The following is a 27,072-nucleotide window of genomic DNA, read 5'->3' as shown; positions in this document are numbered from 1 at the left end:
AAACCTCAACCAAACTGTTCTTGTTTTTCCCCGGTTTCTTCCCAACTGCGCCGTTGCTCTCACTGGTTTCTGTGTTTGCCTATTCAGTTCGGTCGCTTCTCGTGGGAGAGGGGAATCCGGGTGACCAAACGTCGGGTCTGGCTAAACACGGACCCAGGCTCTGGAGCTGAAACGCCTTGGGTCTCCAGCCACGCTAGGAAGAACCGGAACCGCGAGCGGAAGCTGGGGCCGCTCATGGAGGCCCCGCCCCTTCCGGTCGCGGCGGCCCGCAGCTGGCGGCCGGGCCGGGAGCCCGCTCAGCCCGCCCCCTCCCTGCCGCCCCGCCCGTGCCACCGCGCCGGCCGCTGTCAGAGTCGCGTTGTATGCTGAGCAGCTGTCGTCGCTGGCTGCTGCACGTCCCAGTCCCGAGCTTTCCGCCGCTGACCCGCGCACTGCGGCTCTGCCCTTTCCATCTCATGAAGCCGTTGGTCGTGTTCGTTTTGGGCGGGCCCGGTGCGGGCAAGGGGACCCAGTGCGCGCGCATCGTCGAGGTGAGGCTGTGCGGGAGGGCGATGGAGAGCTCCCGGGCGAGCGGGCCGGGGCCAGCGGGAGCCGCCGCGTTGGCGGCCGCGCCCCCCGCCGTGGGCAGCGGACTACGAATCCCGACGGCCACCGCGCGCCCGGGCCGGGGGGCGTCGGGTCTGCGGGTGCGCGCAGCGTCGCCCGCTTTGTTCCCGCGCGCCCTTGCTTTGGCTCCCCGGACGGGGCTCTTCTCTTCTGGCTAGGTCCTGGCTGTCACTCCTCGGCTAATCCGCCTCGAGGAGCTGGACCCGGATCTTGTGGTAGCTGAAGTACCGGATCCGTGAGAGCCCAGGCTCTAACCTTTGGCCCAGCTGCCAGCTCACGCTTTTTCCTTGGGCTAGTGAGTCACCCCCTCTCTCTGGACCTCAGTTGTCTAAGCAAATAAGAAACTCTGCTTTCTGAGAAAGTGAAACACCGCCCAACTATAAAATCCTCTTCAGGAAAAAGTTTGCTTTAGGGCTGGAGAGATGGCTCAGCGGCTAAAGGCTCCTGCCGCCAGGTTCCATCCCCAAGACTCCCATGGAGAGAACCAGCCCCCGCGAGCTGTGGCTCCAGTGTTTGCCCGCACAAACAAATATAAACACAGTCAACGTTTTGGCACAAGGTTACCCAGTTCCATTCTCTTAGTGTTTGAGGTCGGAGGTGGCGTGTACACGGAAAGAGGAAAAGACTTTTAAACTCTAGCAGGTGTGGGTGCACACCCCGTTTTTCTAGTTGCAGTGAGCTGTAAAATGATCTGACGAGGAAGGCTTAATGGACAGTCTTGGGCAATGTTTGAAAGGAAAACAAGACAAAAACGAAAGGCAGCCACTGTTTTGGGTAAAACATCCAACGTTCACCACTGAATTGAGTGTTTGGTAAAAGGTTTGACCCAGAAGTTGACAAATTATTTCCTCTTCCTAGGCTGTGGCCTATATTTGCTTTGGATTTTTCCTCGTCCTATATTCTATTCTCAAAAGAACATCCACAGATAATAGAATAATGTGTTCTACAGTTGTATTTATAATTACAGATGAAAACTTTTGGAAACTAGTTCAATCACAGAGTACATAGCATTTTTCTCGTTTTTATTTCTGTTGGTTTTGACTTTTTAAAAGCGATGACAAGTGGATTTTATAAGTAATTTTATAACTGGTTTCAGTTTATTTTATAAGTAATATGATTAAAATGTTAATAGCATGGTAAAGGAAGGACCAGGGACTTTATAGTCAAAACAGATAGCAATTCAGGGCCTGACTCTACTATTGTTTTTCTAGCACAAGAGAAGTGACTTTTAGCTTCAGTTGCTTTGTAAGAAGGGAGAAAATAGAAATGTCCGTTTTGTATTTGTGACTCTTAAATGGGCCTGACACCTGGCACATAGATGCAAATATTTTCTTCTTTAAGCTTCCTGGTTTTATTACGTTGGTCATTTAATTTATTTTTGGAAAGACAACAGGTTTATTTAATGTACTGCATGGGGCAGCAGGCTGGGCATAAGTGCTATCTAAAACTGGTAATTTTTATTCTAAAGATGCATTACTTTTCAAAACTTGGATTGTGACTTTTCTATTTGAGTGCACTCAATTACTTTGTTTCTGAATTTGTAGTGAGTCCTTAAATGTCCACACTCAACCTAATACCCCTGTTACTCTACTGTATTAAAAAATCTCTGTGTTCAGCAACTAGTAGTTCTACTTCATGAAGTAATAGCTGGTAATTCTTAAACCTGTTAATTAGCAATTATAAGAGTCCATGAAGCAGGGTGTTATGGCTCATGCCTTTAGTCCCATCACTCAGGGAGGCAGAGGCAGGTGGATTTCTGTGAGTTCAAGGCCAGCCTGGTCTACAAAGCAAGCCAGGACTGTTACACAGAGAAACCCTGTCTTGAAAAAAACAAAAGAAAATTAAAAAAGAGTCCATGATGAGATTTTTTTTTCTTGAAGTTTATTCTTTTACTCTTTTACTTATTATTTAAGACTTTGGAAGTTGTATGAGCTTAAGCTGTGGGTTGTTTGTCATGGTTTTTGTTCATTTTTCTGGTTGCACTGGCAGTGGAACCCAGGGTTTCAACACATGAACGGCATGCACTCTACTACAGAGCATCCCTCCTTGTATTTTTTACTTTAAAATCCTAAATAAATTTGTTCCTGCACTCACTCTGTAACCAAGGCAGGCCTTGAACTGATGGCTCAACTTCATAAAAAGCTGTGATCATAGGCATGTCCTACTGAGCCATCTAGAAAAAATTATTTTGAACTTTTTTGCTGTTGTTTTCATTTCCCATAAACGTTCACCTGATAATCTGCTATTCCAAGTGTATAATTTAGCAATCACTGTTCCCTAGCTGATTACACACTGGAATGTCTGTGGTCAGGTAAATCAGGTATTTTCCCCTTTGACAGTCTGCATTTTGCTCAATATTTTATTATGCAAGGAGCTATGAACTTAGTCCCCAAAGATGGCAGGTTTCAAAATTATTATTATTATTTTTTTTACTGTAGGGAAAAAGTTACATAACTCAATGTTAAATTCTCCAACTATCATGCCAAAACAATTTTACTTCACAGGGTACCTGAAGCGTTGTTGGTTATAGAATTGTTTCTTTGGAGAGAAGCTGTTTTGGTTTCCAGCTCAGACTGCCAGAAGTTGTGTTGTTCTGTGTTGTTTGTTTTGAGGTATATTAACACAGTCTGGCCTCAAACTCTCTTCTCCTGCCTCAGCCTACCAAGTTCTAGGATGACAGGTGTGTGCTGCCATATGCTGTCAGAGTCAAGGGATACAGAACCTGAGAGTGTCATGCCCTCTTGTTCTGGAATATTGGAGTTAGGTAAGAGAGTGTGTTGGGAGGAAGCTGGTAGTTTCTCAGGAGTCACAGTCCACTTTAGTAATTGCTCCAGTGGTGGGGAGGAAGGGCAGGTCTTAGAAGAACCTTTTAAGATATCTCCTCCTGGGAAGATAAGTTTTGAAGGAGCTGTGGGAATTGACTTTACTCATTTATTTACAGTAGTCCTTTTCAGTTTAATTTTATTTTCTAATTCTAAATCTCTTACACTAATTTTTTAATTAACCATTTTCTAAATCAGTGTAATACTTTTATTTTAATTAAATGTTCAACGGATGTGTTTTCTTTCTTCTCCTCTTACTCCTGCTCCTCCTCCTTTTTTGTTTGTTTTTCAAGACAAGGTTTCTTTGTGTAGCTGTCCTGGACTCACTTTGTAGACCAGGCTGGCCTCAGACTCACGGAGGGCTGCCTGCTTCTGCCTCCCACAGTGCTGGGATTACAGGCCTGGGCCATTTGGACTGGCTTAATGATGCACTTCTAAAACTCAGAGGGATGCTGTATACTTACTACTTACATTGTGTGCATATGTATGTGTGCACATGCTATGGTACGTGTGAGGTCAGAGGACAGCTTTGTGGAGTTGGCTCTCTCCTTTCACCTTTATGTGAGCTCGTGAATGGAAAGTAGGTCATCAGGCCTCGTTTATTAATATTTTTAAAATTAAGCTTTATTTTTGTCTTGGCCCAGAATAAATTAGAGTGCTGTAACCTAAACTTAACTTTGAAAACAGCATCCACAATTTTACATGAGTTGATTGGAAAGAATATTTAATTTCTCTTTTACAGATTGTGAATATTTTGTTTACATAAGTAATAAGTAAAACATTTATTATCTGTGTCATACTTCCTTAAGACTTATACTGTGCTTAGAAAAGTTTTGAATGAGATTAAATTTAAGAATATAAAAGTAGAAACTTGGTTTTATTTATCTTTTTGTCTCTGTTGTTGAGCATTGTACCTAGCACATAGTGGGTACTTACTGAATAAATATTGATGACAGAAGGTATTAATGTATCCTGAAGCTATATACATTTTAAAAATTTGCTCCCTAGGGGGCACCCAAGTAGCTTTCTGGACTTAACATGAATGAGACCTATCTTTCAGATGGTTTTGTTTACTCTGAGTGAATGAATGTTACATATTAAGCAGAATTTTTAAAGCTTTTGACTTCAAAATCTGGAACTCATCATGTACACTCAGAAGGAACTAGATAGGAAAAATCTGGTAGACCTTAAGTTCTAGTCTTTCAAGGATAAGACTTTTTCTTCATGGTAAGGTATGGTTAAAGGAAGATTTTTTTTTTTTTTTTTGAGACAATTTAAAAGCTTTAAAGAATCTACAAAACCTTTTGGGGCTAGAGAGATGGCTCTGTGGTTAAGAGCACTGGCTACTTTTTCCAGAGGACCTGAATAGATTCCTAGCACCCACATACATGGTGCTCACACCGTCTGTAACTTCAGTTCCAGGGGATCTGACTCCCCTTTGCCATCAACAGGCACCAAGTATACACATGATACACATACATACATGCAGGGAAAGTACCCATATGAATTTAAAAAGCAACAAAACCTGACGTTATGAAGACCCACTATTTCTTTAAGGGTGCTTGTAACAGTTTTTTGTTGTTTTGTTTTTTGTTTGTTTTGTTTTTAGTTTTTGGAGACAAGGTTTTTTTGTGTAACAGACCTGCATGTCCTGGAAGTAGCTTTGTAAACCAGGCTGGCCTTGAACTCATAGAGATCCACTTGCTTCTGCCTCCTGAGTTAACATAGGTTTTTTTTTTTTTAAGAAGATTTTTTGATATTTTAGAAGAGCTTCAAATTATCTACTTTACTTTTATTATTATTATTATTAATTTTTTAAGTTGCAAAAGTAACATGTCTGTTCAGTTTTTTCTCATCTAGAAGTTAGCATTATTTACTGCTTTCTCCGCTATATCTAAAAAAATTTTACTTATTTTAATTTTATGTGTGTGATGAGTGTTTGCCTGCATATACTACGTACATGCCTACTGTGTTTGAGACCAGAATAATGTGTCAGCTCTCGTGGAACTAGAGTTAGAGACAGTTGTGAGCTGCCGTGTATGGTGCTGGAATCAAAGTAGAGTGTTCTATAAGAGCAGCAAATGAGCTGAGTCATCTCTTCAGCCTCCTCGTCCTCAATATCACAAAGTCTGAAAATATGTAAAATTTTTACATCTAAGGCAGGGTTATTCACTTTTCCTGCCCCCAAACAAGTCATGTTTATTCCACCTTTCAGGGCATTTTTCTCTATATGTAATGGATTTTTATTTGTAATTGCAGAATATTCTAGGTATTGTCGTAGCATAGTTGCTCCATACCACTTGGTGGCTACTCAGGACAGTTTCTAGGGATGGTTTTGCTGTTAACTGTGCTTTAGTGCATCTTCTTGTAAATATAACTTTGCATATGGATCTTCTGTTTATAGGGTTCTTTAAAGTGGATTGCTGCCTCAGAATATGTACATTTTATTTTACTTGATAATTATGAATACTTTGAAAAAAACAACCAGAGTTTTCCAGAGGAACAGAGCTATTAAGAGATATATAAAGACATAAAGATAGAAAAGTGTTTTTATTTGGGGAACTATCTCATAATTACAAAGGCTGAGAAGCCACATGGTAGGCCATATCTAAACAGGAGAATCAAAGAACCTGAAGTTTTCTAGGAGGGTGATTTTTCTCTTACTCTGCCTTTTGTTGTAAAACATCTCATCAGATTGGATGGTGAGATGATGAGGGCTAATCTATTTTCAATCCTGTCCTGTTTTCCTGGATTTTAATAACACATGGGTATCCCCCTGCTGTCATATTCCTCTTCCATCGTTTATTCTATTCTCTCAAACTGTGAGCCCAAGCAAACCCTCCTTTAACTTTCCTTTTGTCAGTTGTGTTGTCATAGCAATGTGAAATTAATGTCACAGTCCATGGCCTTTGTGTGTGAGTCTCAGAACCAGGGAAACAAAATAACCCCCAGCTTTATGAGTACATGTGTTGTGCCAAAGGAGTTTCTCTGTGGTAAGGGAGCTAACAGTAAATTTCCCTTTTTTCCCCCTGTATTTTAAGATAGGGTTTCTTTGTTGTTGCCCTGGCGGTCCTTGAACTAGTTTTGTAGACCAGGCTGGCCTCAAACTCAGAGATCCACGTGCCACTGCCTCCCAAGTCCTGGCATTAAAGGTGGGCATACCATGTCTGGTTCTAGAAGTTAAAATAAAATTTGAAAAAATTCCCTTGCTCAGTCTGCCATAAATCTATCTTCACCACCGGTTATTTCCCTATTCTTAGTCTTTTTGAAATCTTCTTAATTTGCTCCCTTTGGGTTAAAGTTTCATGGACCATATTTGGTTACTCTAGACATGTTCCAGTTCAGATACTATTAGAACTGTGATCATGGAAAACCTAAAAGTCACACACAAAGTATATGTTATAACAGTTCATTTTGAATTGAAAACAGAGCATTTCTAAAAAAAAAAAAAATTACTTCATGGACTGGGGAGACGGCTCAGCGTTAAACGTGCTAGATGCTCTTGCAGGGAGCCCCACATTATGGCTCACAGGCATCTGTATGTGGAACTTGAGTTCCTGGGCATCAGATGCCCTGTGGTGGGCACCAGACATATACTTGGTGCACATACATACATACATACATACATACATACATTCTGGCAGCCAGTGATACATATGAAATAAAAGTAAAGAAAATTTTTTTAAAAGGAAAAGAAGTCACGTTAGGGAGTCTTGACTAGATACACGTGTGTGTATGTGTGTGTGTGTGAGAGACAGAGACAGAGACAGAGATGGAGAAAGACGGGGAAGAGACAGAGACAGAGAGAGGGCGCACACAGAGGCTAGGTGTCTTATTTTTTATGCCATATTCTAGGTCTTGTTACTTTTAAGCTAATATTGTAGCTCAGCTGCTACATGAAAGTATATTTGCTGTAACATTTCACTTGCTTTAACCTGTCAAATCAAGAACATTTTTACAGACTAAACATATGATAAGAGCATTTAGAAGTTAATAGAGAACAGGTGTAGCTTGAAAGACTCTTTGCTGACAGTTTTGTTCTGCCTGATGAATAAAGTTAACAAAACATCAGTTGGATAAAGAAAAAAGCACTAGTTGTAGCTTACTACTCCCAGACACTGTCACTATGAGAGGATAGGTCCTATGAAACATATGCTATACGTCTGGTTTCTGTCAGTCTTTTCCAAAACACCCATAAGTTGGTTCCACTCGCCATTAGACTATATCCCATTCTAATAAGCAGATATACTCATTTGGGGTGTGTGAAATACCGCTTCCTGCCCACTTTCTGTTTGGAGCTTCCAGAGTGGATTAGTCATTGTTGTTTGCTATTGGAAAGTCATGTGTTTAAACCCACAGGATTTACCTGTGTATTTATATATATGTATATATATGTATATATATATATATATATATATATATATGGTTTGGGTCAATAATAACATAAATTTCCATTTTCTTCTTGTCTACTGGGAGCATAGAGGCACTTGAGAAGTTTTGATCATGTAATTGACTTGGTTAATTTAGGTTATCAGATGGTTGAAGATTGTCTTTGTTATTCATTTAATGACTGATGGCCAATGTGAGTAGAAATGACAGTGTTTCAGAAATGGAGACAAGCAAAGCTGAAGCAAATGAGACAAGGTTGGCCAGAATCTGGCAGGATCAAGATGGGTCAAATACACTGGATCTTTGTGTGGGGGTGAAGTTCTTGAGTGCATCCCTGTGTTACAGACCCCTTTTCACTTTGAGTTTCCATTTAAAAGTGCACCAACATATTCTGGGAGTCAAAGAAGCCCATTCATTCTTAGCAGATAGGTAGCATGAGCAAGAAATAAAACTTAATTATTTTACGCCACTGAGTTTGGGCATTGCTATACCATAACCAAACTTGAGTACTACATATGCACAGCTTAGCAACTAGGAGTTGAGTGCCTTCTTTCAGACAATGTATTGCTAAGGGCTTAACTGTATTAAAACAGAATGTATCCTGGACTCACCTGTGCATTGTAAGTATGAGTACAATACTAGTGATGAGAGAGCAAACTCCTTTGGAAAGGTAAGTTGTAAAATGGAGTTCTAGAACAATCCCTGAACCACTCAGGTTAATTCACCCCCTGATTCCTTTCCCGTGTCTAGGGAACTCAGTGCTAGGTGCTAAAGCCACCATTAGCACTTGTTTTAAAAGCATCAGCCAAGCATGGGAAGGACATACTTTTTATGTCTAGTTTATACATACGGAAGTTTCAAATTTGGAAGGTTTCTTCCTGGGATATCTCAATAAATAACTCTCCCACCAAGGTTATAGAGACTTGCAGGCTAAGTGGCATATCTGCATTGACCACCAAAGTATTACCACAGAAGTCCATTAAGGACTAATTCTCAGAGGAGGTCAGTAGACATGGGTCAAGTTTTTTCTGTATTAACTAGGAAGTCAGTACATTTCAGTTTCCCCTGGAACTGGAGTTGTGAGCTGCCGCGTGAGTGCTGGGGATAGAACTGGATGCTCTGGAAGAGCAGCCAGTATTCTGAGCATCTTTCTAGTCTTTCACCTAAAACTGTAAATTGTAAAATAATCTCATCCTGTGGGTTTATTTATTTATTTATTTATTGGTAATGTCCTTGGAAGAAAAAAGTTTTAGTTTTTGATCTTAGCCATTCTGATAGATGCAAATTGGACGTTTGCTCAACCATGTTCATAGCAGCTTTATTCGTAATAGCCAGAATCTGGAAACAACCCACATGTCCCTCTACCAAAGATTGGATAAAGGAACTTTGGTACATTTATACGATGGAATAATACTCATTAAAAACAAGGAAGTCATGAAATTTGCAGGCAAATGGAGGAACTAGAAAAGATCATCCTGAGTGAGATAATACAGACCCAGAAAGACATACATGGTATATATTCACTTATAAGGTGATTTTAGTCATATAGTACAGGATAGACATACGATAATGCACAGACCCCAAGAAGATAAATCCGATGGACATTTTAGGCTTCATGTTGGCCCACTAGTTAGGGGAGTGGGTGATATTTCTGACACAGACTATGTTGCCTGCTTTCTGATCACTTCCCCCTGATAACAGGGGAGAAAGACAAACTCAGTCCTCAGGTGAATAGATGAGCTGGGGTGTCTGAGTAGGGGGGACTCCCCTATTTCTCAGAATAGGGGAGAGGGGAAGGGGGAGGGAGGGTGGGGCTGGGTAAAAAGAAGGGAAGGGCCTATGACTGAGATATAAATTGAATTAACTAATAAAAAAGGATAGAATCTAAAAATCATTTTGATTTGCATTTCCCTGATGACTAAGGACATTGAGCATTTCTTTAAGTGTTTCTCTGCCATTCAGTACTCCTCTATTGATAATTCTCTGTTTAGCTCTGTACCCCATTTTTTAAAAAATTGTATTATTTAGTTTGTTGGTGTTTAATTTCTTGAGTTCTTAATATATTTTGGGTATAAGTCCTTTGTTGGATATATAGAGTTGGTGAAAGTCTTTTCCCAGTCTGTAGACTGTCGTTTTGTTCACTTGACAGTATCCTTTGCTTTACAGAAGCTTTTCATTTTCATAAGGTCTCATTTATTTATTGTTGATCTTAGAGCTTGAGCTGTTGATGTTCTGTTCATGAAATTGTCTCCTGTGCCAATGAGTTCTAGGCTCTTCCCCACTTTTTCTTCTAGTAGATTTAGTGTGTCTGGTTTTATTTTGAGGTCTTTGATCCACTTGAACTTGAGTTTTGTGCAGGGTGATGAATATGGATCTATTTGCATTCTTCTACATGTAGACATCCAGTTAGACCAGCTCCATTTCTTGAAAACACTGTCTTTTTTCCATTGTATGGTTTTCTTCCTTGTCAAAAATGAAGTGACATGCTGGCAAGGTTGTATAAAAAGGGAACATGCCATGGCTGGTGGAAATGCAAATTTGTACAATCACTGTGGAAATCAACCTGGCACTTTCTCAGAAAATTGGGAACAGCTCTACCAGAAGAAGAATTATATACTACTCCTGGGCACATACCTAAAAGTGCCCCACCATACTTCAAGGACATTTGCACACAGCTATGTTCTAGCCAGCAACTGGAAACAACCAGATGCTCCTCAACTGGAGAATGGATACAGAAACTGGCTACACAACGTAATACTGCTCAGCCATTAAAAACAAGGACATCGTGAAAATTGCAGGCAAATGGGTGGATCTGGAAAAGATCATCCTGGGTGAGCTAACCCAGACCCAGAAAGACACACCTGGCATACGCTCAATCATAAGCAGATATTAGCCATACAATACAGGATAACCAAGCTACGATCCACAGACCCAAAGAAGCTAAGTAACAAGGAGGACGCTAGGGAGGATGCTTAATTCTCATTCAGAAGGGCAATTAGAATAGACACTGGAAGCAGTTGAAGAAAGGGAACAGGATGGGAACCTACCATAGATGTCCTCTGAAAGACTCCACCCAGTAGGGGATGCTGAGACTCACAGCCAAACTTTGGACAGAGCACACAAGGAATCTTATGGAAGAGTCATAAGGCCATGTGGGTGACCTTGCCAGTCCACAGAGGAAGAGGATGCAGGCAGTCCTGGGGTAGTCTGGGGTCTGGTAAGGGAGGAGGGCTCTCCTTTTCTGAGTACTAGGGAAGGGGGACAAGGGGAAAAGGAGAGAGGGTGGGACTGGGATGAGATGAGGGAGAGGGATTTAAAGTGAATAAATAAAAGAAACAGAAAAAAGATTTCATAACCAAGTAATAAATCTTGGATGTTTAAGCATATGCTGTCCTTTTTCTTGCTTGTGTTGCAGAGAATAAAAACTTGCTAAGTTAGTCCAGGACTACAGTGGAGACAGTAACTGATAAGTGATTGTATTGGAGTTCAGGACATATATAGAAGGGATAATATATAGAAAGGAAAAGAGAGGTAGAGTAAGTTGTAGTTAGTCACATCAGATTAGTTCTATGGGAGAAGGTACCCTTTTTGCAAATGGTTTCCGGTGATCTTCTCAATGTGTAGCCATAGCAGGAAAGGAAATTTTATAGAAAACATTTTCTATGAGTTTGTTGCTTTTTCTGCCATTTTCCTTGATGAAAACTCCAATCAAGAACCTGCTTGCTCTGCAGTATAAAAGTAGACATAGTTATCTGTATTCAACATTAGACCCTAAGCTATATTGGGATTGATTGCCCTGTAATCAAAAACATATTCCTGGACTAGGCATGGTGGTGTACATCTTTAATCCCAGCACTCTGGATAGCCAGTGAGGCCCTATGAAAACAAATGTTCCTAGACTGACTTTAATTTTATAATGAGCAACCTGTATTTTTGGAGGTAACTTTTGAGTTTTTTCAAGACAGGGTTTCTCTGTGTAGCTGTGGCTGTCCTGGACTCGCTTTGTAGACCAGGCTGGCTTTGAACTCACAGAGATCCATCTGCTTCTGCCTTCCTGAGTGCTGGGATTACAGGTGTGGACCGTTGTACCTGGCTTATGAAGGTAACTTTTATACCAAAATATAGTATGTACAATTTCTCAAAGACAAATGATTTTTCTCTTACCTTCTAGTAAGAGAGATATTGGACTACAAACAATACAAATGAAGGTGATTCTTCTCTACATTTGACTATTTTGTTGTTGTTGAGAGAGGTTGCTTAGCACAACAGTTTTGATAGGTCATTTTGGAGCCTAAGATAGTGTGGGCATGTTGTCCATTCTATACACATGGTATTTCTCAAATGTTTTGTTTATAATTTTGAACTCTAGTGTCTGGAGTCTGGCCTCATTGAATATGTTTCCCTTTAAACCTTTGGGTAATCTCTTGAATTTTAAATTTTCATCTGTTTCTGGGCCGTGAAACTAGACTGTTTTCTGTCTCTGTCTGTAACTCTTGACTCTGTGCCCATGTGGTATGTTCCTGTGTTGCTGTATTATACTTTGGTTTCTCGTTTGTTTATGGGATGGATTACTTTTCAGAGAAAATTTTATCTAAACATTTGAGTTGATTTTTGGTTTGGAGGAAGTTCATGGAGACCTTTCTCTAAAGCTGTTATTTTCTTTTTAAGTTTATTTATTTTTTTAATTTTAAGTAAGTGTTTTGCCTGCATATATGCATGTATGCCTTGTGCCTGTGGAAGTCAGAAGAGAATGTTGGATCCCCTGATACTAGAGCTAAAGCAGGTCTGAGTCCTCTACAAGAGTAGACAGTGTTTAACTGCTGAGCCGTCTCTCCAGTCTGGAAACTGTCATTTTCTAAATGATCTGCTTTCATATTTGAAGTAAGCTTTAATTGTGCAGGTTTGGTTTCCTTTTCTCTCAGAATCAGGTTTGGGGAGGTATAGGGTGGTCATAAGCTCTACCATTGAACGATAGTGAACTGAGTTTTTTAAATTTATTTGCTGGGCGGTGGTGGTGCACATCTTTAATCTCAGCACTCAGGAGGCAAAGGCAGGTGGATCTCTGAGTTTGAGGCCAGCCTGGTCTACGAAACTCTGTCTTGGGATACACACACACACACACACACACACACACACATAGTGTGTGTGGGTACAGTATGTGGAAGTTGAAGTACAGTTTGCAGGAGTTGGTTCTGTTATTCTACAGTGCATTTGCTGGGGATTAACTACAGGTTGCCAGGCTTGGTGGCAAGTGGCTTTATATGCTGAGCCATCTCACGAGCCCAGAAATTAGATTATTGAATTAAAAGAAGTGCAAACTGAAACTTAGATTTACTGACAAATCAACTGCTATCAAGGTTGAACACTTGCACAAAGGATACTGATGTTAGCATCCCTGTGTCCTTGCCATTGCTACTTTTAAAATACTTGAACCAATCTGATAGGTAGAAGCTGGCATCATTTTACCTTAATTTGCATTTTCAGGATTACTAGTGAGGTGGAGCCTCTGTGTTTTTTACACTCCCCTCCAAAGAATAGTTTGTTTTTATGTTAGCCCTCTTTTTAAGACCCAGGCTGATTTCCAGTCCTGAGCTAAAAGTGTTTTTCCTGTCTCAGCTTCAGACTGTGGGTGAATGGCACATTACCAGCTTGCCAATTTTTGTATATACATTTTAAATTTATTAGTAGTTTTTAAAAAAATATACATTGTATATAGTGCACTGTAGAGTGAACATTTCTTTTTTTTTAAGATTTATTTACTATGTATATAATGTTCTGTCTGCATGTACACCTGCACACCAGAAGAGGGCACCAGATCTCATTATGGTTGTAAGCCACCAGATGTTGCTGGGAATTGAACTCAGGACCTTTGGAAGTACAGCCATGCTTTTAACCTCTGAGCCATCTCTCCAGCCCCTATTTTCTTCTTTTGTCCGTCCGACCTTCCTTCCTTCCTTCCTTCCTTCCTTCCTTCCTTCCTTCCTCCCTCCCTCCATCTTCCCTCCCTCCCTCCCTCCATCCTTTCCTCCCTCTCTCCTTCCCTCTTTCCCTCCCTCCCTTCCTCCCTTCCTTCCTTTCTTCTGAGAGTGTTTCTCTGTATAGCCTTATGAGTGTCTGGACTCACTTTGTAGACCAGGCTGGCCTCTGACTCACATGGATCAGCCTGCCTTTGCTTCCCTTAGTGCTGGGATAAAAGGTGTGTATCACCACACCCTGCAATTGTAGTTTTAAAATATTTTATTTTATGTAGTTAGGCAAGTCCACATTTGTAGTTGTTAATATTTTTAATTTTGACTATTTACTCCTGTTTATTTTGTTTTGATTTGATTTGATTGTCATTTAGATATAACCACGTTATCTAATTTAAAATTTTTAACAGTGAGTTTGTGTGTCTGTGTGTGGTGTTAAGGGTTGAGCCTTGCACATGCCAGGTGAAATGTTGGGCCACTGAGGAATGTTCCAGGTCTCAACATTATCTAAATTTTGAAAGGGAGGAAAGGCAGTTGCTAGAAAGTGAACAAAAATATTAAAATATGTAGTGGTTTGCATGCCAAGGTCCTCCATAATCTCAGATATTTGAATGTCTAGTCCCTTGGTGGACTGGGAAAGGATTAGGTGTGGCCTTGTTGGAGGAGGTATGTTACTGGGGGTGAGCTTTGAGCTTTCATGGTGGATCAGGGTCTAAAGTTCTCAGCTACTGCTCTAGTGCCATGCCTCTGCTTCCTGCCTTGATTATGGACCAACTCTCTGAAATTGTAGGCAAGCTCCCTAATTAAATGCTTTCTCTTATAAGAATTGCCCTGGTCATGGTGTCTCTTCACAGCAATAGGACAGTGACTAAGCCATAATAGTTTGAGTGGATGCTTTAAATTGACATCTGCCTGCTTGTCGTAAAAGAGTGCTGTTTTAGGAGGACTTTGCAGCCAGTCCTGAAGATACCTGATAAAACAGGGTCAGATGAATGGGGAGGAGGTCCTCCCCAATCAGTGGACTTGGAAAGGGGCAGGGAGGAGATGAGGGAGGGAGGGTGGGATTGGGAGGGAATGAGGGGGCAGGATACAGCTGGGATACAGAGTTAATAAAATGTAACTAAAAAGAAAAAAATAAAATAAAAAAAAAAAGAAAAACAAAACAAAAACAGGAGTGCTATTTTGTTCTTACTGAGACCATGGTGCCTTTTCATCTGAACCCTCAGGCTTGATTTATAAATGTTACTTGCAACTACTTTTTTTTTGTTGGTGTTTTGAGACAGGATTTCTCTGTGTAGCCCTGGCTGTCCTCAAACTCACTCTGTAGACCAATCTGCCCTCGAACTCAGAGAGATCTTCCTGCCTCTGATCCCAAGTCCTGAGATTAAAGGCTTGCGCCAACACTACCTGGCTTTCCTACTGTTCTTTTTTTTTTTTAATTCTTTATTAATTACACTTTATTCACCTTGTTTCCCTCCTGTGGTTCCCTTCCTTCTCCCGTCCCAATCCCTCCCTTCCTCCACCCTCTGCATGCATGCCCCTCCCGAAGCCCACTGATAGGGGAGGTCTTCTTTTCCTTCCTTCTGATCCTAGTCAATTAGGTCTCATCAGGAGTGGCTGCATTGTCTTCTTCTGTGGCCTGATAATGCTGCTTCCCCCTCGGGGAGGTAATTAACGAGCAGGCCAGTCAGTTCATGTCAGAGACAGTCCAGTCCGTATTCCTATTACAATGGAACCCTCTTGGATACTGAACTGCCATGGGCTACATCTGTGCAGGGGTCTTAGGTTATCTCCATGCATACTCCTTGGTTGGAGTATCAGTCTCAGGAGAGACCCCTGTGCGCAGATTTTTTGGTTCTGTTCTCCTTGTGGAGTTCCTGTACTCTCCAGATCTGTTTCTCACTTCTTTCATAAGATTCCCTGCACTCTGCCCAAAGGTTGCCCATAAGTCTCAGCATCTGCATTGATAGTCTGCAGGGCAGAGCCATTCAGAGTTCCTCTGTGTCAGGCTCCTGATTCTTGTTCCCTCTTTTCTTCTTCTTCTGATGTCCAGCCTCTTTGCCTTTCAGGATAGGAATTGAGCATTTTAGCAAGAATTCTCCCTCTTGATTAGTTTCTTTAGGTGTACAGATTTTAGTAGGTTTATCCTATATTATATGTCTATATGAGTGAGTGCATCTTTCTGCTTCTGGGATAGCTCACTCAGGATGATCTTTTCCAGATCCCACCATTTACCTGCAAATTTCACGATTTCCTTGTTTTTTATTGCTGAGTAATATTCCACAATTTGTGCATCCGTTCCTTCACTGAGGGACATCTGGGCTGTTTCCAGCTTCTGGCTATTACAAATAAGGCTGCTACAAACATGGTTGAGAGAAACACTTACAGAAATGCTCAACCTCATCAGCCATCAGGGAAATGCAAATCAAAACAACCCTAAGATTTCACCTTACACCCATCAGAATGACTAAGATCAAAAACTCAAGAGACAACACATGCTAGAGAGGTGGAGAAAGGGGAACCCTCCTCCACTGCTGGTGGGAATGTAAACTTGTACAACCACTCTGGAAAGAAATCTGGTGCTTTCTCAGACAACTAGGAATAGTGTTTCCTCAAGATCCAGCTATGCCACTCCTAGGCATATAACCAAAAGAGTCTCAAGTACACAATAAGGACATTTGCTCAACCATGTTTGTAGCAGCCTACTGTTCTTAAGACAGACAGGGTCTAGCTGTGAATCCACTCAAACATGGAGTGGTTCTCTTGCCTCTATCTCTTGAGCTTTGATTATAAATACAAGTGCCGCTATACCCAACTATATTTTTCTGGTTATTATTTGTGTATGTGTGTGTTTGCACATTCTCTCCTGCCCATACAGTGATACACATGTGGACGTCAGAGGACAGCTTGTGGTAGTTGGTTTTCCCTTTCCACCTTGTGGATCATGGGATGAAACTCAGGTCTTCAAGATTGGTGACAAAGCATGTTTGCACCCACTGTGCCATGACATGAACTGACCTTGTGTTTGTTTTTTTAAGACAGAATTTCATGTATCTCAAACTTGTTAGTAGCTAAGGATGTTGAACTTCTGATCTTTCTGCTTCCACGTTCTGAGTGCTGAGATTAGAGGCCTGTATCACTATTGCTCCCAGAGTGGGTTTTTCTGTGTAGCCCTGGCTGTCCTGGAACTCACTCTGTAGACCAGGCTGGCCTCGAACTCATACAGATCCACCTTCCTCTGCCTCCCAAGTGCTGGCATTAATGGTGTGCACCACCACTTATTTCACTACGCCTTTTTAATGGAGTGTTGTATTTTCAATATAGTGCTTCACACATGGTAGACAGGGGCTCTGCCGACGGAGCTGTTCTTATCCCACACCTGGCTTTTTCAATTAAAAATTATATATATGGATGTTTGCCTGCGTGTTACATCTGTGCACCACATTCATGTACTGCCTGTGGAGCCAGAAGAGGGCGTCAGATCTCCTGCAGCTGGAGGCAGACAACTGTGAGCTTCCACATTGGGCCAGGAATTGAACACAAGTCCTTTGCAAGAGCAGCAAGTGTTCTTAATGGCTAAGCCAGCTCTCCAGCTCTCCTTTCAATTTCTTAAAGAAGAAAAATGAAAACTTAAAGGTTTAGACAGATACCTTCAATACTTTGGGTTTGAGTATTGTCACTAGAAAACTATCTTCTTTGAATAATAGTTTGTAATTGTAGTCCTTGTAGTTTATAGGATTTATAAACTGCATTGCTTATGCATGTTGCCTGTGAGAACCTCTAGGTTTTAGTTGCCAGAAAATCACAGAGAATGTGAGACCAAAAATGTAAGGCTAGAAATATCCATTTTTGTTTTCCTCAGAGCTGGCATCTGACCACGTAATGATAGCAGAGAGCTTTGAAAGCCCCGTTACATGGTAACTACTACACAAATGACAGTTGCCCTTTGCTGCTGTTGAAATTCTGGTAGAGGAGAGTTTCAGCAAAATTCTTCTGAAGAATGTAGTAGAAAAATGAACCTGGCAAATAGACGGTAAAAATAGAATGTCCATTGGAAAATGGAATATAGACCCACAGGGTTGACATGGGTATACTGGGTTATATTTTTTATTTACTTTGACGTTGTAGGTAATGTCATTTTTTATTCAGACAAACTATAAAGTTGTCTTACGTTGGTGGCTGGAGTGCTTACGCTTTTCTAGAGGACCGTAGTTTGCACTCATGTTGGGTGGCTCACAGCCACCTATAACTTCAGCTACAGAAGAACTAACGTTCTTCTTGCCTTTGCAGGCACAACACTCACATGCACAAATCCACACTCTTACACACAAAATTTAAAAAGAAAATCTGAAATTACTTTTACAATTACCATTTATGTACATATTATATATGTCTATAGATCCAATTTATAACTAGTTTTATTTTTTTCCAAAAAAAGTGATATTATGTTTTAAGACAATATAAATCTTGCCAATTTAAGTTCTCTAGTGCCAGGAAACAGTGAGCCTCGCAATCTAAATTACCTGTTAGGTTTCTGACTGTGCGGTTCACACAGCAGTAGTGCGGAGCACCTTGTAGCGACGGTGTTTTCACTGAGCGCTGACATCTTAGGACTGTTAACCTCTGCATCTGTTCCAGTATTACCGTGTTCTGTAAGCACTGGGCCCGAGCAGGCCATCCTGCAAGCAGAGGCTTCCAAGTAGGAGCCAAAATAGACGGTGGGCTACGAAGCCGCTATAAAGTTTTGTGGACTGTAGGTGCACATGCTTTTTGAAAATTGTACATAGTAAGTGGGAAAGTAGGTCACACTTACTTTTTCATAAGTCCTTTTAGTTCTCAACTTTGAGACATTTTCCTGTGCTCAGTGATCAAGTAGGCACTTAGTTAGCAACCAGTATGGAAGTAATTGAACAATTTTATATTTATATTTTCTGTAAATAGTGGAAATTCTTCAAACTGATTGCAATTTTAACAGTTCTGATAATTTCTCTTACCAGAAGCACTTTTAGGAATGAGACAGAAACATGCTGATACTATGGCTATAATTTATTCTCATCCAAATTTAAATTTAAGTTCAGTCAGCAAATAATCTTTTTAGAGTTCATTTTCTTTTGATGACAGCATTATTGCTGTCTTACTATTTAGTGAGCAAGAGCAAATTTAGCCAACACTTTAGGAAATAGAATAGGGATAAAGATGTATTGGAAAGCCTTGGTTATTTGGAGCTTTTTTAAAAATTCAATTGAAGTGCTTTTTCCTTAAACTCAGAGTTCTCCTGCCTCAGCCTCTTGGTACCACAGTGGGTAGGAGACACTCTTAAGAGTGGGAGGCGTGGTGTGTGCGGTCTGCACACTTAACCTTCATTTAGGTTATAAAGTATATATGCACGATTAAAACTCCTCAAGGGAGTCTTAAGAATTTGGAGTGATATATGTCACATGAATATGAGTACTCCAACATTTTCAGAGTGGGTTGTGTCATTCTTTTGGTTTAACAGAAGTAGACAAATAAAGTCATACTGGGAAGCTTTTCATTATTCAAGATCTTCCCTTAAGACTGTTGGTGGGGGCTGGGAAGATGGCTCAGTGGGTAAGAGCACTGGCTTCTCTTCCAGAGGTCTTGAGTTCAATTCCCAGGACCACATTGTGGCTCACAATCATAATGGGATCTGATGCTCTCTTCTGTTTTGCAGGCATATGTGCAGATAGAGAACTCATATACATTAAATCAATCAATCAATCAGTCTTTTAAGGATAAAAAAGACTCTGTTGGCTCCTTATTGCACTCATTAAGAAGTGCAATACTTTCCTATCTTCTGTGACTTAGCTTACCTGTATGGCCACATGTACAACTTAGTCTCAGAAGATCATTTCAACTAATGTCATTGTAGTCATTTTTGGTTTTATAGATATGTTTTATGTTATTAACTCAGCAACATTTCTGTTCTATCCTTGTGCTTATAGCATATGTTACCGAATGATGGAGATAGGCATCACTAGGCAGTTTTGTTCAAACATCATAAGCCTGTACTTGCACACACCCATGTGATATATAAGTCAGTTTAGACATGTTGATGTTTTTGTCTGGAGTCTCAGATTTTTTGTAGATATTTTCATTCTTATATTTAAACTTTGTGTTTGTGTAGGAATATAGTGAGATGTCAGTGTTTTGACTACTTAGATAAATGTTGAGATAATTTCATTGTACAAACATGGTTAAGAAAGACTACAGCTGTTTACTAGTAGGCAAACTAGAATATATGAAACCCCTTAAATTCTTCTTTAGTATTTATTTGCCCCATAAGCAAAACTGCTTCATTGAAGAAAACTATAAGATAGAAATTAACACAAAATTATGTGTACTCCTGTCATTGGATGGAATGAATTCTGGTATTTCTATATTGTGCTCGCTTCAGCTGCACATATACTGATATTTCTATGTGTTGTTTGTTCCAGAAATATGGCTACACACACCTTTCTGCAGGAGAGCTTCTTCGTGATGAAAGGAAGAATCCAGATTCACAGTATGGTGAACTCATTGAAAAGTACATTAAAGAAGGGAAGATTGTGCCGGTTGAGATAACCATCAGTTTATTAAAGAGGGTAAGGTGCATGAATAACAATTGGTCAAACTGCGAAGGACACGAGAAACTAACTTCACCTTCATGTGAATAACGAAAAGTCGGAATGTTAAATTTCTTGATTATGGAAGGCAGTGTGGTCTTTGAAAATGGTGGAGTTGGGAACTGCTTTCACTGTGAAGAAATTGACAGTAGCAAGGATTCTCTGCCTTGGTGTAAGACCAGCTGTAGTTCAGCCTAAGGTACTCATAGGTATACTTCGTTTTGTTTTTGAAACAGCTCCATATATTACAGGCTGGCTTGAAAATTATATAGTCAAGGATCTTCCTGCATCTGCTTGTTAGTATTACAGGCCCTTGGGCCATCCTTCCCAGCATTCAGTTATTCTTGTCCATTTGTGGTTACTCTCCCCTTTCCTTGCTTTTTCCTCCCTTTTCTTGGACATCTTTGATCTCTTTTTCTCTGCCTTCCACTCATATTCTTCTCGTTGTTGATATCTGTTTTGCAGTCTCTTTATTTTCCTGATGAATGCATTACTATTTTCACTGTGAGATCTAAAAGAATATACTTTGGTAGGTAGTACTTTGCATGGGTTCCTAAGACTAGTCAGTAGCAGGTATTTTGACATAAAAGGACCAGTGAAACAGAATTGCAGTGTTGGGAAAAGGAGGCAATAAATGGATCTCAACAGTGAACCCTGGCTGTAATTGGAGACACCATGCCCATGTTTTCATTGTACCAGTACAGCTGGACTCTACAGCTCTATAGAGACAGTGCTTTGTTCTAGCTTCCAGACATGTTCTTATCAGTCACGCCAGAGGCTAAATGTGTCATCTAAAGCATGATGTTTATTTCCTGTCTTGGCTGTTGGTTGGATTAACTATGCAAGTCTTTGGTGAGAGGATCTCTCATTAACTCTTGTTTATCTCCTATCTATTGCTACCATCACTGGAACCTTTTAACCTTTTCTTTCCATCCTGTCTCCCACTACTCTCTACACATGTCCTAAGGTGTATTTTTACCGGCTTGCTTCAGATTCCTCAAAGCTGTCATGCTCTCTTATTTCTGACCTTTATATGCCTGCTTCCAACTGTCTCAAGTGATTCATGTTGGCATGCTGATTTATTATGTAGGAAATAACTCCACTGCCAACACTTGGGCCAAGCTTTTTCATCGTCTGTGGATTTTGTGTTTCTTGTTTTAAAAGCATCCTCTGCTGTCCTAGGACTTGCCGTGCTGTATGTAGTTGTTACCTACTACATACAAGAGCAAGAGCAGGGGCCTTAGTCTTGGTAGTAGATCTCAGCGGAAGGTAGACTGAGTGAACATGTTTGATGTGGCTTCTCCATAGACCTCCTACCATAACTGGGGTGGGAATGCTGTAGCCAGAACTTAATACTTCTTCATAAAAGTTTTGTGAAATTAGAGCAACTAGATTCTGAGATAAAACTAACTTACAGAAAATAAGTCCTGACAGTGCTCTTCTTGTAGAATGAGGACACGTGGCTTATGTAGAGAAATGCATGTCAGTTTGCTTTAGATTAAAGGTTCTGGTTTGTTAGAGGTATGCATCTGGAGGTGCAAAGGATTTAGACACTTAAAGATTGATTCTCCTATTCATATTACTCCCATATTCTACATAAATTCAAGCTTTGGGAAAAGATGATGAAATGTGTTTTTTTTTTTTCTTCAGTCTTTCTGAATGTGTTATACCTTGTGCTGTCTGTGTTGGGGCAGCCAATGCCATTTAGGCATAATTAGTTTGAATTTTTTATTATTTTATTTTATTTATTATTTATTTTTTTTTTTTGAGACAGGGTTTATGTAATTCTGGCTGTCCTGGAACTCTGTATAGATCAGGCTAGTCTCAAACTCCGTCTGTCTGTCTGTCTCTGCCTCCTGAGTGCTGGGATTTAAAGGCGTGCACTACCATACACCTGGCCAGTTGTTGTTGTTGTTTTAAAGTATTGAATCCTAGTAATGCTAACAGCTAGACAGGCCTGTGTTTGGGAAGCTGAGGCCAGAGGAATCTTAGTCAAGGCTGAGTTCAAGGCCATTTAATGGGACCCTGTCTCAATAAACAAACAAATAAAAAGTGAAAAGATGGGGTATATTGTTGAGTAATAGAGTGCTTTCCTGACTTCTAGCTATTAGATTTGAATCTGTGAATTTGAGTCTAGTGAATCTGAACCCCTATAGAAGGAGCATGCTCTCAGCAGTCAGGGGTAGTGCATGCACATAGCCCTGGCTCTTGAGAAACTCAGACAGGAAGATTTCAAGATGGAAACCAACTCAAGTTACATAGTGTGTCCCTAACTGGAAAACAAAAACCAGATTGCTACCTCCTATAGCACAATGATTTGAACGAGAAACCTGTGGCAACACAGGGTCTCTGGATGCTGCAGCAAAGCTCTGTGTTAGTGGTACTTTGCATGGGAAGGTAGTACATGCTTTGCTGATCGGCGATTACTTTACCAACATTTTACTTAGGTGTCTACTTGGTTTTTACTTGGTTTTGACCCACTGGTAGGAATGCTGGGTGGCAGTGACACACATGGTAAGGCAGGCTGCTTGCCTCTCAGCCAGAAAGTGAAAAGATAAAAGGATCAGGATCCCATAGTCCCTTTAGGAATATATTCCCAATGATTTAGGAAGCCACTTTTTTAAAGGTAGGCCCACCTCAGGGACCAAGCTTTTAACAAATACATGAAGCTTCAGAAGACATTCAACATGCACACTATAGGGTGTGTTTCATAAGCTATGGAGACTACAGAAGGGGGTAATGAAAATAGGGGAGCACATCCCTCTAGTCTCACCAGCTGAAGCAGCCATGTCAAGAAGTTGGCTCATTCCTGTCTAGTCTGTTTCCCTATGTGCCTTCTACTGTAGTGGTTTAGGGAATAATACAAACAGCTGTGTGTCTGCCATTCTGCTTAAGAAATTGTTCTTTGGTGATATAGTATTGAGCCTTAGTCTTTCTTCTTTAGGAAATGGACCAAACAATGGCTGCCAATGCTCAGAAGAATAAATTCTTGATTGATGGATTTCCAAGAAATCAAGACAACCTTCAAGGTTGGAACAAGACCATGGATGGGAAGGCAGATGTATCTTTTGTTCTGTTTTTTGACTGTAATAATGAGGTAATGAGCATCTTATCTGTCCACATGGGCTTCAAGCTACAGATGGTCAACTTTTAGAGAGAAACAGTGATTTTTTTTTTCCCATTTCCATTTTCTGTTGGCAGCAGTATATCTGTATTTAGTGAGTGACGAGATTGGGTAAGCAGAGCAGTATTGCCTTGCTAGTAGAATATCAAGGGCTATTGCCATTGGCAGCTTTGTGACCCTCAGGCTTGCTTTATTTTTAATGTAAAAGTCAAGTGTTCTTTGTTTTGTTTTAATAAACTTTGACATACACAGTGTTGTCACATAATGAAGCTGAAGCACTGCTCAGGAGCGTGCTGCCTGGAACACTGTGTTGTTTCCTAGAAGGTGTAGATCTGGAAAGGTGGAGGAGAAACATCCGAAAGAGATGTTGAAGAATTTGTCTTCTAAGAATACAATGGCTTGAAAAATAGCAGGAACAAATTCTTTCCCCTGACACGTCTAACAGCACACCCAGACATACCTTTGAACAAGTAAATAAATTTCTTAGAACCATTTAATTAAAAAGCCTGACTGTTTGACAACCACTGTGCTATAAATTTCATTAAATTCATGCCAGCAGTCTGAATGTGAAGTAGTGCCTTGAAGGAAGTTGGCTATTCTTAGGTTGAATTGTACATGTGCCTCTGGTAAAGACTTGCCACAGCCTCTGAGTTGTTTTAAAATGTAACTCTCTTCTCCCAAGCCTTAAAAATATGTTTTCACTTACTCTTCAAAGTTAACTTTAGAATGTTACCACAGCTTTATAAGTAAGGAATGTTTATTCACGATTAACAAGAGATGCTTTATTCAAATATGTTGACTCAAATATTGGATATTTATGGAATTATTGTAAAGTAAGCAAAAGTGGCACAAAGTATGAGGCACGTAATTCATACCTAATGAGTTAATAATATGGCCGAGATGAAGCCATACCCACACAGATCATCTTTTTATTGCAGTTTGAAAAAGTAAAGCAGGAAAAACTGAGTCATGAATGAATTCTTATTATGATCTGTACTTATTTAACCTAGTTTGTATAAATTGAACCACATGTTTAAGTTTAAAAAGATTTTGTATGTTGATTAATGAGTTAGACACATTGAGTTTAATGCAGAATATTTTGGGTATTTTTCTGTTTTAGTCTCTTCAAAATATTTTCTTTTTTTAACATAACTTTATTCTGTCTCTCTTTAGATTTGTATTGAACGATGTCTTGAAAGGGGAAAAAGTAGTGGTAGGAGTGATGACAACAGAGAGAGCTTGGAAAAGAGGTACTTTACAGTTTTTACTTTAGCTACCTTAGTCCTGGTGTAGAAATGGAGTGACAGATTATTTTGTTATTACACTGTTCTATTTTGTTCAGAAAAGAAATGTCATGCTTACAGACACAGGGCTTGTGTTAAAGAGAAAGCATTTGGGCCAGACTCTCTAATCAGCCTTTCTATGATGTGGAAGAGGGAGGACAATTAACCTACAGCCCTGAAATATTGTTTCTTTTGCAGAATTCAGACTTATCTTCAATCAACAAAACCAATTATTGACTTATATGAAGAAATGGGGAAAGTAAAAAAAATAGATGCTTCTAAGTCTGTTGATGAAGTAAGTGTGCCTGGCTTGTTTTTGCAATAAACAAAAATGTGATCATTGGGATAGGCATGAGAATCATATTTAGTTTTTAAGACATTTGAGGCTAACTGTGAAATTTGTGGAGTATTTTTCCTTTTTAGTAAGTCTAAAATAGTTTTTACTACCTAAGACCTGTTTTTCACAAGAAGTGTGTGTTTTATTAATTCCAAACTGCTTTCCTCAAACAGTGAAAGACTGTATTCTTGGGACAATGATTTGAATCTTGTTCATTGTTAAAATCTATAGCACAACTGGCATGTTATAGCCAAGGGCCCTGGCTGTTATTTCTTCCAGAACACAGGGCTCCTGAGGTGCAGGCTTCCTGGGACTCTGCTCACCTCAGTGCCTGTAAATATCTACCTGGAGATATTCCTAGTACTTCTGAGTTCATCTGCTGTTCCTTAGTCTTCCTTCTCTTCTAATCACTGGCCAAAGAAAGCCCAGAGGAAGGCTCACTGAGTAAACATTTCATCCATTGCCACTTCCCACAGCAGTGAGGCAGTACATGAGAGAAACTGGACTTTTAGAGTCAAAAGGAGATTTGCCACTGAGTCTACATTTTACCAGACTACTAGTAGCCCATCAGGAAGTGCATTTAGTCCAAAAAGCTCTAATAAATTTGAAGGCAACATGTTTGTAGTTATATGTGCTTCGTTTGTATTATTGAATTGATAAAGTGAAATAGATGAAATTAAGAAATTATAATGTTTAAAATTAATATAAAATCGATTTTTTTAAGAAAACAGGAACTTAGATGTACAGTTTTATGTGTATTTTGTTTTATTTTTAATTTTGGTGTTGGGAATTGAACCCAGGACCTATACATGCTACACAGTGTTTTAGTAATACCTGATTTTAAACTTGTCTTTTTCCTTTACAGGTTTTTGGTGAAGTTGTGAAGATTTTTGACAAAGAAGGCTAACCAACCCTGAAGACATCTTTGAAATCATGCTTGAATATTGCTTTGAGAGCTGCTATCACAGCCCCCTTTTAAGGCGATTTTAATCTATCTAACTTACATCTCAATTAATGTCTAGAAATATGTAGTAAGACAAATTATGTTTTTGTTTTTTTTAAATTTGTGGTCACCATACACGGTGAATTCAGGTTTAAATTATCTTAGGTATTATGGTGCTCACACGATAAAGAAGGGTATCAGCTTGTTGTTGTTTGTATTAAAATACTCTCCCTTTTCTCCCTTTATGTTTGTGCCTTCTGTGAGCAAAATTTTTAGTATGCATGTATATCCCTTTTGAAATTTCAGTGTGTTGGGGTTTGGAATATCCACTTCCTCTTGCTGCACATTTAAGATTTCCAACCTGTTAAGTGAGTTTGTGGACCAAATTTAAAGGAACTTTATATGTAGTCAGTACTTGCACAAGGTAAGGTGTTTTGTAAACAAACTCATAATTTGGAACATGGATTTCTAGCAATGTTCTATTTATCAAATGACTGATCATTTCCTGTCAAAAGTTAAACCTTAGGCATTGATTTATTACAGCTTGTGTAAAGTTGTATGACAGGACATAGTCTTTGCTTCCAAGGTTTGGGTCAGGGGACAGGGGCTTCAGAGTCTGGCAGACTTGTCAGCTCTCTTCTGTCATAATCTGTGGGGCAAGGGTCACAGCAATGACTTCCGTTCTACGCTCTGAGACATAGTGCTAGGCATTATGGAACTGAAGGTGACAGTCCCAAGTGGTGGACCCCTGACACGCATGCGCTAGTTTATGCCAACGTGATCCACTCCTTCTTTTGTTTTGTTTCTTCGACTAACAGAGTTAGAATAAATTAGAAAAAGCAATCTAATGGTTAAAATTCCCATTTGTATTTTATTTTCTGGAATACTTTTTTTCATGGTTACTGGTTGAAAAGAATTTAAAAAATCATTGCACTTTGGTCAGAAAAATAATAAATATATCTTATAAATGTTTGAA

At 39.9% G+C, this 27,072-nt stretch overlaps 1 protein-coding gene across 1 annotated transcript; it reads left to right on the top strand.

Moving 5' to 3' along the window:
- Window positions 1-261: 261 nt before the first annotated feature.
- Window positions 262-27,072, top strand: Cmpk1 (cytidine/uridine monophosphate kinase 1). The gene is made up of 6 exons (XM_021629411.2): window positions 262-530; window positions 20,242-20,388; window positions 23,354-23,506; window positions 24,707-24,783; window positions 25,015-25,111; window positions 26,019-27,072. The coding sequence occupies exons 1-6, from the start codon at window positions 363-365 to the stop codon at window positions 26,058-26,060; spliced, it is 684 nt and encodes a 227-aa protein (XP_021485086.1). The 5' UTR covers window positions 262-362; the 3' UTR covers window positions 26,061-27,072.

This window comes from Meriones unguiculatus, chromosome 12 (genome assembly GCF_030254825.1).
Source record: "Meriones unguiculatus strain TT.TT164.6M chromosome 12, Bangor_MerUng_6.1, whole genome shotgun sequence".
NCBI lineage: Eukaryota > Metazoa > Chordata > Mammalia > Rodentia > Muridae > Meriones > Meriones unguiculatus.
Note: the sequence above shows the minus strand (reverse complement) of the source record. Positions and strands in the feature narration are given on the sequence as shown.